Source organism: Bombina bombina, chromosome 3, assembly GCF_027579735.1.
Source record: "Bombina bombina isolate aBomBom1 chromosome 3, aBomBom1.pri, whole genome shotgun sequence".
Taxonomy (NCBI): domain Eukaryota; kingdom Metazoa; phylum Chordata; class Amphibia; order Anura; family Bombinatoridae; genus Bombina; species Bombina bombina.
Window position 1 is genome coordinate 1,070,139,990 of NC_069501.1, and position 15,595 is coordinate 1,070,155,584.

Consider the following 15,595-nt stretch of genomic DNA (forward strand, 5'->3'; position numbering starts at 1 on the left):
GAGCTGTTTGTAATATTCAAGTAGGTAAGTAATATGGTCCTTAAAAGGACAAGGGCAAAAACACACCCACAAAAACATCAGTGATACGTTAAACCCATTTTTTTGTGATTAAGTATGTGATTCTTATAAGACTATTTTTGGCAGAATGGTTACTAAAAAGCAGCTCACCTCAGTACATAAGGCAGTTAATAACAGGCCTGAACAGGCTGCCTTATGTACGCACACAAAAACAGGCCAATGGATTCATGCAATCTGTAAACAGCATGAATTATAGTTAAAACTATTATTAGCTTTATGTAGAAAGCTTCAGCATCTTCAGTAAAATTGTGCAACTGATAATAAGAGCTTGTAAATCAATAATGTGCATACAGGTCAAATGACGGAAAAACCTAAGGCACAGAGCTCAAGGACATTGTGTAATAATAAGTGGAGATCAGTATAAGAACATGCTAAATTGTCTCAAATCTACATTTACAGCATCTCAAAGCTTGCTAATAAATAACATCACTTTTTAACACTTCAAAGATTAAGGTAGCTTTTTTTGTTTTTTAAAGCTTTAAAAACTAAAGAAAAGGACAAAAATGCATTAACAGACTTACCAACCCCCCTCCCCCATACCATTAGTCTTCTGCATCCATTTTGCCACACTTACGTTTTTACGGTATGAGGAAAAGATGCATCAGCTTTTGTAGCGCAGACAACAAAAGCCTTAAGGAGAAGCAAGGCGAAAAGGAACGTATGGTTATTTTTATAATCAGATAATTACAAATTTGCAGTTGATAAAAATAAATACTACTACTGAAAATGTTTCTATAGTTTATACGAAAAAGAAGCGATTAAATGTTTTATTGCACGAAAAAGTTTAAGAAAAGTTGTTTACATTTAAAGTGGAACTGTAACAAATACCTTAAAGGGACATAAAACATTTTCTTTCATGATACATATATTATCATTTTTTTGGTTGAAAAGCAGGAAGGTAAGCTCAGGAGTGTGCACGTGTCTTCAGCACTATATGACAGCAGTTTTGTAACAATGTTATACATTAGCAAGAGCACTAGATGGCAGCACTATTTCTTTTCATGTAGTGCTTCAGGCATGTGCACGCTGCCTATTTAGATATCTCTTCAACAAAGAATAACATGAGGACAATGCAAATTTAAAAATAGAATTAAATTGGAAACTTTTTAAAATTGTATTCTCTATCCGAATCACAAAAGGAAAAAAAAATTGGTTTACTGTCCCTTTAACAAAACAGCACCTATTATATGTGCTGCTTTGTTAAAGGGACATAAAACCAACTTGTTTTCCTTTTGTTATTCAGATAGAGAATACAATTTTCATCCATTAGTTTTTTAAAAAAAAAAGACTGAAATGAAATGAATTTGTAATACTCTAATATAGAAAGAACTTTTGGAGCACAATATCTCTTTAATATTTTATGCTATTCATACAAAATGCATAATATCTTGATTTAACACCTGAAGTAAACCATTTTATAAAATGTATAGCACAGAACTACATAAAGAATTCTACTACTTGTGCAACATCGGCTGTATCCAACATGAATTTTACTGCCCACCCCCCAGAGAAGGGAGTTTGCACACTTATGCTACGTAACTTGCATATGTTAGCGTGCATTAGACTATTTCTCAAGCAAAAAATGACTTTAGACTAGCAATATAAGAGCAAAAACAGAATCGCTTTTGATTGCACTCGAGCGATGTTAATATACAATAGCGCTTATATTTTTGCCCTCCACCTGTAATCTCGGCCAATATCCCTCAAGCATGAAATTGCTACCTCCTGAAAACAACACAGAATTGTTATTGCCTGGTTAATCATGTGATATGTTAATGAAATAACAAAACGGCTATATCTAGTATTTATTGATTACATCACAGGTTGAAATACCTGTGTATTATTAATAGGGTAACTAGTAATAAGTTGAAAAGTTTTGTCTGGGGTTTTATTGTGTCCTTTTATCTAAGTTATTCAATTCAAGTGAAGATGGCCCTGAAAATGTTAGATAGGGCCATTGTTCACAAAACTGATAATGTAAAAAGTGCTGGCAATAAAAAAAGAAAATATCTGACTGATTTTTAAAGGGACAGTCTAGTCCAAAATAAACTTTCATGATTCAGATAGAGAATGTAATTTTAAACAATTTTCCAATTCACTTTTATCACCAATTTTGCTTTGTTCTCTTTGTATTCTTAGTTGAAAGCTAAACCTAGGAGGTTCATATGCTAATATCTAAGCCCTTGAAGGCCAACTCTTCTCTCAGGGCATTTTTACAGTTTTTCACCACTAGAGGGTGTTAGTTCATGTGTGTCATATAGATAACACTGTGCTCACGCACGTGGAGTTCAGGTAAGTCAGCTATGATTAGCTAAAATGGATATCTGTCAAAAGAACTTAAATAAGGGGGCAGTTTGCAGAGGCTTAGATACAAGGTAATCACAGAGGTAAAAAGTGTATTTATATAACTGTGTTGGTTGTGCAAAACTAGGAAATGGGTAATAAAGGGATTATCTATCTTCTTAAACAATACAAATTCTGGTGTAGACTGTCCCTTTAACAAAGGGTCAATCTGCAACGAAATGATAGATTATGACCAACCCCTTGATTAAATTGCAAATATAAACTTGCATGTGAATAATAAGATCATAGAAAACTGTACATATATTTCAAGTGATTTGCACAGGGATAGGTTAATAGCCACCCTTTAGGAGCATTCTGCTGCTATCTAGTGTTGTGATGTGCACATACAAATATAATTAATACTAAGATCTGCAACTGTACAATAAATTTTCCAGAGGACCACACCTATACCTGAAATTATTTTCTCCACCCTAAAGAAATAAATACCTGCATCCCTGTGTGATGCTCTCAGCATAGAAAAGAAGCAGCACAAAACACAAGCTAAGGGATTTCATGTTATTTAGGGGTTCAACATCTTGGTGTCAACCATGATAAGAAATCTCTGCTCAGGGGCTTTTTCAAGGGCCATATTTGCTGAATTCTTAGGTACACTTTTATTTGTATTCTTTGGCCTTGGAAGCGCCCTATCCTGGCCTTCATCATTGCCGAGTGTCCTGCAGATCGCTCTTTCCTTTGGTCTAGCTATTGGCACAATGGTACAGACACTGGGGCATATCAGTGGAGCTCACCTCAATCCAGCAGTTACAGTGGCTTTTCTGGTGGGATCACAGATCTCCTTATGTAAAGCAGTTTTCTATATCCTGGCTCAGATGCTGGGAGCTGTGGCCGGAGCCGGGTTATTATACGAGTTTACTCCATCAGCAGTGCGAGGGATCTTAGCTGTTAATATGGTGAGTGCAGAGTACAGTCATTAGGTTAAATTTTAATTGTAATAGCTATTGGTGGCTATAAAAACATGAAAAAATATGTAGAAGCATATTTAATCTTGTCTGCTCTTTTGCTTTTTTTTTCTATTTTTGTCATTATTCTAAGGATAAGATAGCTTGTTTATAGCATGCATCCACCAACCTTCCAGCAATGTCAGTATATGCTGCTATTATCTCTAATAATGCCATCATCTATTTTCATAGCATGATCAAATCATAAATTCTTTATTGTCTTGGTATCCTCAGAAATATTTGTTCCATTAAAGTGCCATAAAACATGTTGAGATCTGTGCATGTCCTAAAAGGGCTAATTAAGTAAAAAATAGTTTGCAATAAAAAAAAGTCTTAAAATTGCTGGCAAGTATTTGAAATTATTTTCAAAATTGAGCAAAATTAGTTACATAGCCATGCTGTCTGGAGTAGTCTGATCCAACCCCCCCCTTATCAGTGTTTAACTTCAGAAACACAGGCATTGTATTTCAACTGAGTTCACAGCAGCTTATTTGCTTCTAGGCATGCTCCAGCAGATGAGTGTTAAAGTCTTGCATGCTACCAAATCAATGGTGGATATAGATGCAGCCATAAAAGGAAGTGTGGGGGGAGTTGAGTTGTTCAATTCAGAAACTTAAAGAAAGGGTTAATGGCGAGGCACTGCAGTATAAATTTGCTGGTAAAGTAATTAAAGTACATATTATTTTGTCTCTATCTCAACTTGTTTTAAGTCCCTTTAACAAAGTGTTTTATTTCTAGTGCTTACATAGATTACAAAATCTACATAGATCAAAACACGTACTTTTAGCAGTAACATTAATTATAATAATTATAGGGAAGTACAAAATGTGTACTATAGCATAATGAAGTATGAAGGAAAAAAACAAAACCTATTTCTTCCACATTATATACCCCCTTTTCATTCTAGGGTTCTTTTTTCCATATCTATTCCTTACTTCACTTATTGTAAGCCCCATCAAATTGTCACCTAAATTCACATTTTATCTATTTTCTCATTTTTTTTTATGTGATTAGCGTTCTCCTATTGAAAGCCCCATCCTCCTCCTTCTTGATACTCTGACTCTCTTTTCTTTAAAGTTTTTAGTTTCTTTCATTAGTCTGTTTATTTTGTTTTTCTGTATGTACTGTAAATCTCTCCTGTATCTACTAATCTGATTCTCTTTTTTTTGTGTTTCTAATTGTTTGACCGTAGTAATACAGATCAATGTAACATTTATTTTTCAAAGTGATCACATTTATTGTGGGATGGAATGAAAGAGTATGTGGTATTTTTAGGTTATGTTGTACGTAAATAACTTGCTTTAAATGGACAAATAAATTAAAATGACACTTTCTTAATTCAGATGGAGTGTACAATTAAAGAAAACACTACAACCTTTCTAATTAATTCTATTATAAACTGTATCTCTTTCTTTAGGAATTCTTTGTTGATTCTTATCTCCATGAGAGCATACTGAGGTATGCTCAGAAGCATGTACGTCTTAAACACTGTATGGCATATAATCCTATGTAAAAGAGCTCATTTTCAACCAAGGAGTCCAAAAGAAAGTACTAACTTTGATAACAGAAATAAATTGCAAACGGCTAGATTACTAGTTTTGCGTTATGAGTGAAAAAGCCTCATAACGCTACTTTTTCACTGCCGCTGGTATTACGAGTCTAGCACTTTTTTGGCCGTAACACAACATAACTACCGCACCTTTCAAAAAGTCCTTTTTCAATGGGACTTCCACAGCACCAGAATTACGAGTTTGCTGTCCAGCCAAAAAGTGAGAGGTACAGCCCATAACTACAAGATCCGTACCGTAAACTGAAAGTCAGTAGTTATGGGTTTTACGCTACAAAGCTGTACCATAAAACTCATAACTAAAGTTTTACAAAGTACACTAACACCCATAAACTCCCTATTAACCCCTAAACTGAGGCCCTCCCGCATCGCAAACACTAAAATACATTTTTTAACCCCTAATCTGCCGCTCCGGACATCGCCGCCTCTATAATAAACATATTAACCCCTAAAACGCCACACTCCCACACCGCAAACACTAGTTAAATAATATTAACCCCTAATCTGCCGCCCCCAATGTCACCGCTGCCACTATACTAGAGTTATTAACCCCTAAACCTAACCCTAAGTCTAACCCTAACACCCACTAACTTTAACATTATTAAAATAAATCTAAATAAAAATTACTATCATTAACTAAATAATTCCTATTTAAAACTAAATACTTACATATAAAATAAACCCTAAGCTAGCTACATATAACTAATAGTTACATTGTAGCTATCAAATGGTTTTATTTTTATTTCACAGCTAAGTTTGTATTTATTTTAACTAGGTAGAATAGTTAGTAAATAGTTATTAACTATTTACTAACTATCTAGTTAAAATAAATACAAATTTACCTGTAAAATAAAACCTAACCTGTCTTACACTAACACCTAACATTACACTACAATTAAATCAATTGCATTAATTAAATACAATTAACTAAACTACAAAAAAATTAAACACTAAATTACACAAAATAAAAAAGAAATTATCAAATATTTAAACTAATTACACCTAATCTAATAGCCCTATCAAAATAAAAAAGCCCCCCCCCAAAATAAAAAAAAACCCTAGCCTAAACTAAACTGCCAATAGCCCTTAAAAGGGCCTTTTGCGGGGCATTGCCCCAAAGAAATCAGCTCTTTTACCTGTAAATAAAAATACAAACAACCCCCAAACAGTAAAACCCACCACCCACACAACCAAACCCCCCAAATAAAATCCTATCTAAAAAAACTAAGCTCCCCATTGTCCTGAAAAGGGCATTTGGATGGGCATTGCCCTTAAAAGGGCATTTAGCTCTTTTTCTGTGCCCAAACCCCTTATTTAAAAATAAAACCTACCCAATAAACCCTTAATAAACCCTAACACTAACCCCGAAGATCCACTTACAGTTTTTGAAGACCGGACATCCATCCTCAACGAAGCCGGGAGAAGTCTTCATCCAAGCTGCAAGAAGTCGTCCTCCAGATGGGCAGACGTCTTCATCCAGACGGCATCTTCTATCTTCATCCTTCCGACATGGAGCGGCTCCATCTTCAAGACATCCGGCGCGGAGCATCCTCTTCTTTCATCGGCTAATGAAGAATGAAGGTTCCTTTAAGTGAATTCCAATTGGCTGATAGAATTCTATCAGCCAATTGGAATTAAAGTTGAAAAAATCCTTCATCCTGATCCAATCAGCCAAAAGGATTGAGCTTGCATTCTATTGGCTGATTGGAACAGCCAATAGAATGTGAGCTCAATCCTATTGGCTGATTGGATCAGCCTATGGGATTGAAGCTCAATCCTATTGACTGATTGCATCAGCCAATAGGATTTTTTCAACTTTAATTCCGATTGGCTGATAGAATTCTATCAACCAATCGGAATTCAAGGGACGCCATCTTGGATGAAGCCCCTTAAAGGAACCTTCATTCTTCAGTAGCTGTCGAAAGAAGAGGATGATCTGCGCTGGATGTCTTGAAGATGGAGCCGCTCCGCGTCGGAAGGATGAAGATAGAAGATGCCGTCTGGATGAAGACTTCTGCCTGTCTGGAAGACATATTCTCTCCGCTTGGATGAAGACTTCGCCCGGTTTTGTTGAGGACTTCTTGCCGTTTGGATGAAGACTTCTCCCGGCTTCGTTGAGGATGGATGTCCGGTCTTCAAAAACTGTAAGTGGATCTTTGGGGGTTAGTGTTAGGTTTTATTAAGGGTTTATTGGGTGGGTTTTATTTTTAGATTAGGGGTTTGGGCACAGAAAAAGAGCTAAATGCCATCCAAAAGCCCTTTTCAAGGCAATGGGGAGCTTAGGTTTTTAGATAGGATTTTATTTGGTAGGTTTGGTTGTGTGGGTGGTGGGTTTTACTGTTGGGGGTTGTTTGTATTTTTTTTTTACAGGTAAAAGTGCTGATTTCTTTGGGGCAATGCCCCACAAAAGACCCTTTTAAGGGCTATTGGCAAGTTTAGTTTAGGCTTGGGTTTTTTTATTGGGGGGGGGCTTTTTTATTTGATATGACTATTAGATTATGTGTAATTAGTTTAAATATTTGATAGTTTCTTTGTTTCTTTTTTGTAATTTAGTGTTTTTTATTTTTTTGTAATTTAATTAATTGTATTTAATTAATGTAATATATTTAATTTTAGTGTAATGTTAGGTGTTAGTGTAACTCAGGTTAGGTTTAATTTTACAGGTAAATTTGTATTTATTTTAACTAGGTAGTTAGTAAATAGTTAATAACTATTTACAAACTAATCAACCTAGTTAAAAAAATACAAACTTACCTGTGAAATAAAAATAAAACCTAAGATAGCTACAATGTAACTATTAGTTATATTGTAGCTAGCTTAGGGTTTATTTTACAGGTAAATATTTAGTCTTAAATAGGTATTATTTAGGTAATAATAGTAAGATTTATTTAGATTTATTTTAATTATATTAAAGTTAGGGGTGTTAGGGTTAGGGTAAGACTTAGGGTTAGGTTTAGGGGTTAATATATTTATTTAGTGTTAGTGATGTGGGAGGCCAGAGGTTTAGGGGTTAATAACTTTAGTATAGTGGCGGCAGCGACGTTTGGGGGCAGCAGATTAGGGGTTAATAAGTGTAGGTAGGTGGCGGTGACATTGGGGTCGGCAGATTGGGGGTTAATAAGTGTTGGTAGGTGGCGGCGACATTGGGGGCAGCAGATTAGGGGTTAATAAGTGTAATGTAGATGTCGGGGGCGGCAGATTAGGGGTGTTTAGACTCAGAGTCAGGGGTTATGTTAGGGTGTTAGGTGTAAACATACATTTTCTTTCCCCATAGGAATCTATGAGGCTGCATTACGGAGCTTTACTCTCCTTTATTGCAGGTGTTGCATTGATGTCTACGGAAAAATCATGCACAAGCATGTAAAACCAGCTCAAAGCAGCGCTGGTATTTGGGTGCGGTATGAAGCTCAACGCTGCCATATTGCCTGCTAACACCAGGTTTTTGCAAACCTGTAATAGCAGCATTATAGGGAGGTGAGCGGTGAAAATAACTTTCAAGTTAGTACCGAGCCGCTCATAACGCAAAACTCTTAATCTAGCCGAAAGTGTGTTTTTTACACTCTATCTGATGCGGAATCTGTTGGCACTCTACAAACCTGATAATAATAATCATAAATAAAAATACATTTTTACTTCATCGCCTATTTAACGTGTTATTTATATTTTGGTTAATCCTTTGTATGGTGTATCTAAGAAGTAACCAAACAGACATGTGACTGAGAGGTATAAAGGTTTGCCCCAAACAACAATTTTACTGACTCCTGAAGCTGTTTTTTATTACTATTGGATAAGTGCTCTACTGGTTCGGAGCTGGTGTATTTCTCATCTGATTTATTTAGCAATGTTACATAAGGGACTTTATTTTGAGGTAGTAACACATATTCTTCTGAACCCCTAGCTCAGTAATGATACCACACCAGGAAAAGGTGTGGCGGTTGAGCTCTTCCTGACCATGCAGCTGGTTTTGTGTATTTTTGGCACAACTGACAGTCGGCGAACAGACAATGTGGGATCTCCATCGCTATCAATTGGACTTTCTGTCACTTTAGGACATCTCCTTGGGGTATGAATATTATTACTCATGCAGAATAAGTAATAGAACAGTAAATATCTTGATATTATTATTTCAAATGTTTAGTTATGTATAAGGAAACACCTTTGCAATATATCTTCATTATTTATTTTGCCTACTTTTCATGTAATTTAGTTCTGAAAAGTGAGCCATTTCTAATTCTCAGTACTTGAAATGCACACTGCTGAATTTCCAAGGCTAACTCTACTTCATATCTGTCCCTAACTGACTTTATCAGATAACATCTGCAAAACAATGTACTTGATACTAACTTTATGACAGTGGCTAGCCATGTTGTCTGTAGACTGATGCCCAGATTGGCTACCCCAAATAAATCAGATGGGTGGAGTTTGGCTTTTGAAAATGAATTACAGTAAAACAAAGGATGTTAATTGAATTTGGTGGCTGATATGTTATTCTATAGCGACACAACAGAAATGTCTTATAATTACATGATATTTACTTTCCTTTTAAATGTAACAGTTTAAGCAATTAGGGTTGAGAAGTGATAACATCAGTGGTAAGAAAACTAGCAATCATCTTATTCTTAAAGGGATATGAAACCCAATTTTTTTTTCTTTCATGATTCAGATAGAGCATATAATTTTAAACAACTTTCAAATTTACTTCTATTATTTAATTCACTTTGTTCTTTTGGTATTCTTTGTGGAAGAGCATATCTATATAGCCTCAGGAGCTGGGAGCTAGCTGATGATTGGTGGCTGCACATATATACCTCTTATTATTGGTTTACCACTGCACTTAGCGAGCTCTCAGTGGTGCATTGCTGCACATTCTATAAAGGATACCAAGAGAATGAAGCAAAATTCACAATAGAAGCAAATTGGAAAGTTGTTAAAAATAATATGTTCTATCTGAATAAGGAAAGAACATTTTTGGTTTAAGAGATAATGATTTAAATGCTTTAAACTAATAAATCAGTTCACCTTTCTTTAGCAAGTACTTGCAGCAGAATGAAATGTGTGTTTGGAAATGCAAATTTATATTGTTCTGTGATCAGTACTTAACAGAAAATGATGGCAATTAAATCATGCATAAAGTTTTTTATACAATCATTATTATTGTTATGTCTTTCATATACAGATTTACTTCACTGGCTGCTCAATGAATCCTGCAAGGTCATTTGGTCCAGCACTAATTACAGGACAATTTACTTATCACTGGGTAAGAATCTGCTGGTCATTGTTGATCAGGTCAAGCAGAAACAAAACATATTTTAAATGATTATGCATTTAACCCCTTAATGACCAGCAACATACCCTCTACGTCGTTGGTGTTTCTATGGGGGTATGTTTTTCACAAGACTACGCTATTTTAGCAAGCCTAAGGAGGGAGGGAAGGCCTAATAGCGTGGACTTGCCGCTCGTGGCAAGACCCGCGTTATTACACCCAAACAATCCCTTAAAGAGCAGCGACGTACAGGGTATGTCACAGCTGTTAAGGGGTTAAAAAGATTCCTACATCCTTAAAAGAGGTTTCACCATAACTGGGATTTTATTTATATACTTATTTATAACCTACATCTGAACCTAAAAATGCTGGTTGCGATGCTCTTCCGCCAGTGTCAGAGAAACATTGCCCCCCACAGTTAAGTAGGGTAAAACGCCTCTTGGGGAGACTGCCTTCTAACACTGATTTCATCCCTTTATAAAAAAAATGACAGGCAACCCCTTTATAACATAGTGCTGTTGTGACAATGCTTTTAGCATCAGGCCCTAAATATTGCCCATTGTGTGTAGACAGAGTGTTAAGATATGGAGGCATTTAGAAAGAGAGAGGGATAAGATTAGGAAGTCTGCTGCTGAATGCTCAGATCATGTATATATGCATGTTCTTGGGAGCAGTGGACAAAGATTTCAATCAGAAAAAAATGCTGTTTCATATACAAAGATAAACGTAACAAAACAATTTTCTATACATCTTACACTCTGCAGCTACTATGACAAGTCACTGGTAACACATTTTTTAGTACAATGTCCCTTTAAGTGCTAAAAAGAAAAAAATAAGACATGTGCAATTCGTTTCGGCCGAATTTAGTTTTCGATGAATCCGAATTTCCAAATCAGCACCATAACTAAAATCCCGAAAACGAATAAATCAGTTTTCAAATTTTCGGATCCATTCTTATTCATTCTAACTAATCTTTTCTAAACCGCCATCCCCCCACATCGGCAACACTAACTAAAGCACTAACTAAACCTTTTAACCCCTAAACCGCCGTCCCTCCACATCGCCAACACTAAATAAACCTATTAACGTCTAAACCACTATACCCCCACATCACCAACACTAACCAAACCTATTAAGCTCTATACCGCCCACCCCCACATTGCCAACACTAAATAAACCTATTAACCTCTAAACCGACATACCCAACAGTTTAGGGGTTAATAGGTTTATTTTGTCCCCCCAACATCGCCAGCATTAACTAAACCTATAAATCTAAACCGCCGCCCCCCACATCGCCAAAACTAAATAAACCTATTAACGTGTAAACCACCATACCCCCACATCACCAACACTAACTAAACCTATTAAGCTCTATACCGCCCCCCCCCCCACATTGCCAACACTAAATAAACCTATTAACCTCTAAACCGACATACCCAACAGTTTAGGGGTTAATAGGTTTATTTTGTTTTGGCAATGTGGGGGGCGGCAGTTTAGAGGTTAATAAGTTTATTTAGTGTTGGCGATGTGGGGGATGGTGGTTTAGAGGTTAATAGGTTTTTATTTAGTGTTGGCAATGTGGGGGGACAGCGGTTTAGAGGTTAATAGGTTTTATTTAGTTTTGGCGATGTGGGGGGGCGGCGGTTTAGATAATTTTGTTTCAGTATATTCCTTATATTAAGTTAAATTGTTTTTCTGATTCTTTCATTATTTCAGATCCATTCTTTATTCATATTCATTATATACAAACTTTAGAATAATGAATATGAATAAAGAATGGATCCGAAATAACGAATGGATCAGAAAAATGATTTAATTAACATAACTAATTTGCTGAAACTAAATTATTTATTCAACTTATCTAATTTACCAAAACCAAATTATTTAATTAACTAATGAAAACTAAACAACTTTTTTTGCTGTGCACGTCTAAAAATCATGTTTAGCAACCGACAATAACTCATTTTCGACAACTGTGTAAATGTGGCCTTTGTAACTTAGACATAAATGTCTTAAATATGTTAGATCATTTTATTTTCCACAGTTATTTGCATATAACTGTGTGTTTAACCCTTGCAAAAGAGAAATAATAAGATAAGATAATAAAAGAAATGTAATTTTGACTTTCATGTCTGTAGTTGATGTTATTTAAAATGCATTTACTGTATCATATTTTCTCATATGATACCAAGCTTATATATATATAGATGAAATTTATTTTTAATATTTATACAGGTATTCTGGGTTGGTCCAATTGTTGGTGGAATCTTTGCCTCCATTATCTATAATTATCTACTTTTCCCTATTGAGGGAGGTCCTCTGGATAGACTGTCCATTCTGAAGGGTAACTATGACCCAGAACATGAACGGGAGAGAGAAGAACACCGCAAGCATTCTGTAGAGCTGAATTCTTTTCACAACTATCATAAGAATTTGGACAAAGCGTAAAAATCTATCGGTGTATTGATACAACACTGTGAAATTTTGCTTAGTATATTGAAAATCCGAGTGAGAATGATAGTGTGTGTGAATGCTTCTGTTTTTGGATGAATGCTGTGTACATATTGTCTCTGTGTATTAATATGTAATGAAGTGGAATATTAATTATAGCATTTAAGCCGTAAAACAATGGAGATGGAAACTGAAACTATGATCTTGATGCATCTCCCAACAGACCAATCATAGCTTGGGCTCAGATGGCTCAATTAAAATGGGTGAATAATTATTTATGGCTTAACTGAGCTATTCTGAAATTCTAGCCTGTGGGAACAAGCTGAAGTTTGGAGTTGAGAACCACAAACATAAATGACACAGAGCGAATAGTGGCTCATTCCTTTTATGAATTAAACATAAACTATACAGACTCCTTATATGAAGGCAATATTTTTCTGCGCTGTGTATTGAAAAGCTAGTACCTAAAAAATTACAGCATCACTGCAAATCGACGGCCCATATGAACACAGGAAAGACTTACTATGCTTACAAGAATACATGGTATAACAGTTTGCTTGCTTTAAGACCCTTACCATGATAGTGGAGTTAAAGGGACAGCATACTGTAAAAATGTTTCCCCTTTAATGTGTTCCCAATAATCATGTTCAGTGTTTCTCAAGTCTTGTCCTCAAGTACCCCTAACAGGTCACATTTTCATGATATCTTACTAGAGCAAAGGTTAAATAATCAGTTGAAAAGTAACCATGGTTACCAACCTGCTCTCACCCATCAGCTGATTATTTTACCTTTGTTCTAGTTAAGATAGAATGAAAATCTGGACTTTTTAGGAGTATTTGAGGACTGAAGTTGAGAAACACTGATCTATTTTACCTGCTGGAGTATATTATATGGTTTACAAATAGATAATTTACCTTTATTTTGCCATGTGAAATATATGCTTTTCAGGTTGAAACCTCCACCTATGCTAAACATTTCAGTACAATAGTACTGGTTAAAAAAAGCTATCTAAAACAAAAGGCTTTAGAAGAAATCAACCTCCTAGTGGGGGTGGGAAAGAGAGGGCACAACCCTTTTTAATGGTATTCCTGAATCTGTTTTAAATACAATGAGCTCCTATCCACCACCTTACCTGAATGCAGTCTCTATTCATGGGTACATTTTTGCACCTGCTCTGGGTATACCAGATCTCCCTTAAAGGGACAGTCAACACCAGCATTTTGTTGTTTAAAAAGATAGATAATCCATTTATTACCCATTCCCCAGTTTTGCATAACCAACACAGTTATAATAATACACGTTTTACCTCTGTAATTACCTTGTATCTAAACTTCTGCTGACTGCCCCCTTATTTCAGTTCTTTTGACAGACTTGCATTTTAGCCAATCAGTGCTCACTCCTAGGTCACTTCACGTACATGAGCTCAATGTTATCTATATGAAACACATGAACTAATGCCCTCTAGTGATCAAAATGCATTCAGATTAGAGGCAGTCTTCAAGGTCTAGGAAATTAGCATATGAACCTCCTAGGTTTAGCTTTCAACTAAGAATACTAAGAGAATAAAGCAAAATTGGTGATAAAAGTAACATACATAGTAACATAGTAACATAGTAGATAAGGTTGAAAAAAGACTGAAGTCCATCGAGTTCAACCTATACAAATCTAAAATACTTACAAAAAGCTCCAGTTAAGCTTAAATAACCCCATTAAAATGTGACCCATTTAATACTAGCAATCATATCCATGAATTTTGTTTATATACAGAAATTTATCCAGACTATTTTTAAATGTATCTATGGTATTGGCATTCACTACCTCCTTTGGTAATGAGTTCCACAATTTTATTGCTCTTACAGTGAAAAAACGTTTCCGTTGCAGGAGATTAAATCTCCTTTCCTCCAACCTTAAATTATGACCTCTTGTCAGAACCAATTTTCTTGGAATAAAAAGAGCTTCTGCCATCTCTGTATATGGGCCTTGAATATATTTATATAAAGTAATCATGTCACCTCTCAAGCGCCTTTTTTCTAAAGAGAACAGACCCAGTTTGGCTAGCCTCTCCTCATAGGTTAATTTCTCCAATCCCCTTATTAGCTTTGTGGCCCTTCTCTGAACTTTTTCTAGTTCTGCAATATCTTTTTTAGCAATCGGTCCCCAGAACTGCACTCCAAACTCAAGGTGAGGTCTTACCAGGGCTTTATATAATGACAGAATTATGCTTTCCTCCCTTGAATCAATGCCTCTTTTAATACATGCTAGTATCTTATTAGCCTTTGAAGCCGCTGCCCTGCATTGTGCACTCATCTTTAGCTTGTTATCTATTACTACTCCCAAATCCCTTTCCTCCTGTGTTTGGCTAAGTCTTGTCCCATTTAAAAAATACATAGCCTGCTTATTTTTACTTCCAAAATGTAGAACCTTACATTTTTCCGTATTAAATCTCATTTTCCATTCACTTGCCCATAGTTCTAATTTTAGCAAATCCCTTTGCAAAGAGAGTTCATCCTGCTCTGACCTAATGACCTTACTTAACTTAGTATCATCTGCAAAAATAGAGATGTCGCTATTTAATCCTTGCTCCAAGTCATTTATAAAAATATTAAAAAGAACAGGGCCCAGTACTGATCCCTGGGGGACGCCACTGATTACCTTTGTCCAATCTGAGTATGATCCATTTACTGCTACTCGTTGCTCCCTATCTTTTATCCAGTTATTTATCCATGAGCTAACATTTTCAGCTATTCCCAGTCCCTTAATTTTGTGCATTAATCTCTCATGTGGCACTGTATCAAATGCCTTTGCAAAATCTAAGTATATCACATCAACTGATTCCCCTTTATCTATATTTTTACTTACTTCCTCGTAGAATCTAATTAGATTAGTTTGACATGATCTATTTCTCCTAAAGCCATGCTGATTAGAACTCATAAT

The 15,595-nt window shown here is 35.6% G+C and overlaps 1 protein-coding gene across 1 annotated transcript; it reads left to right on the forward strand.

Moving 5' to 3' along the window:
- The first annotated feature begins 2,969 nt into the window (after positions 1 to 2,969).
- Positions 2,970 to 12,658, forward strand: LOC128652074 (aquaporin-5-like). Its single transcript, XM_053705025.1, has 4 exons — positions 2,970 to 3,332; positions 8,846 to 9,010; positions 10,124 to 10,204; positions 12,446 to 12,658. The coding sequence occupies exons 1-4, from the start codon at positions 2,970 to 2,972 to the stop codon at positions 12,656 to 12,658; spliced, it is 822 nt and encodes a 273-aa protein (XP_053561000.1).
- Positions 12,659 to 15,595: the final 2,937 nt, after the last annotated feature.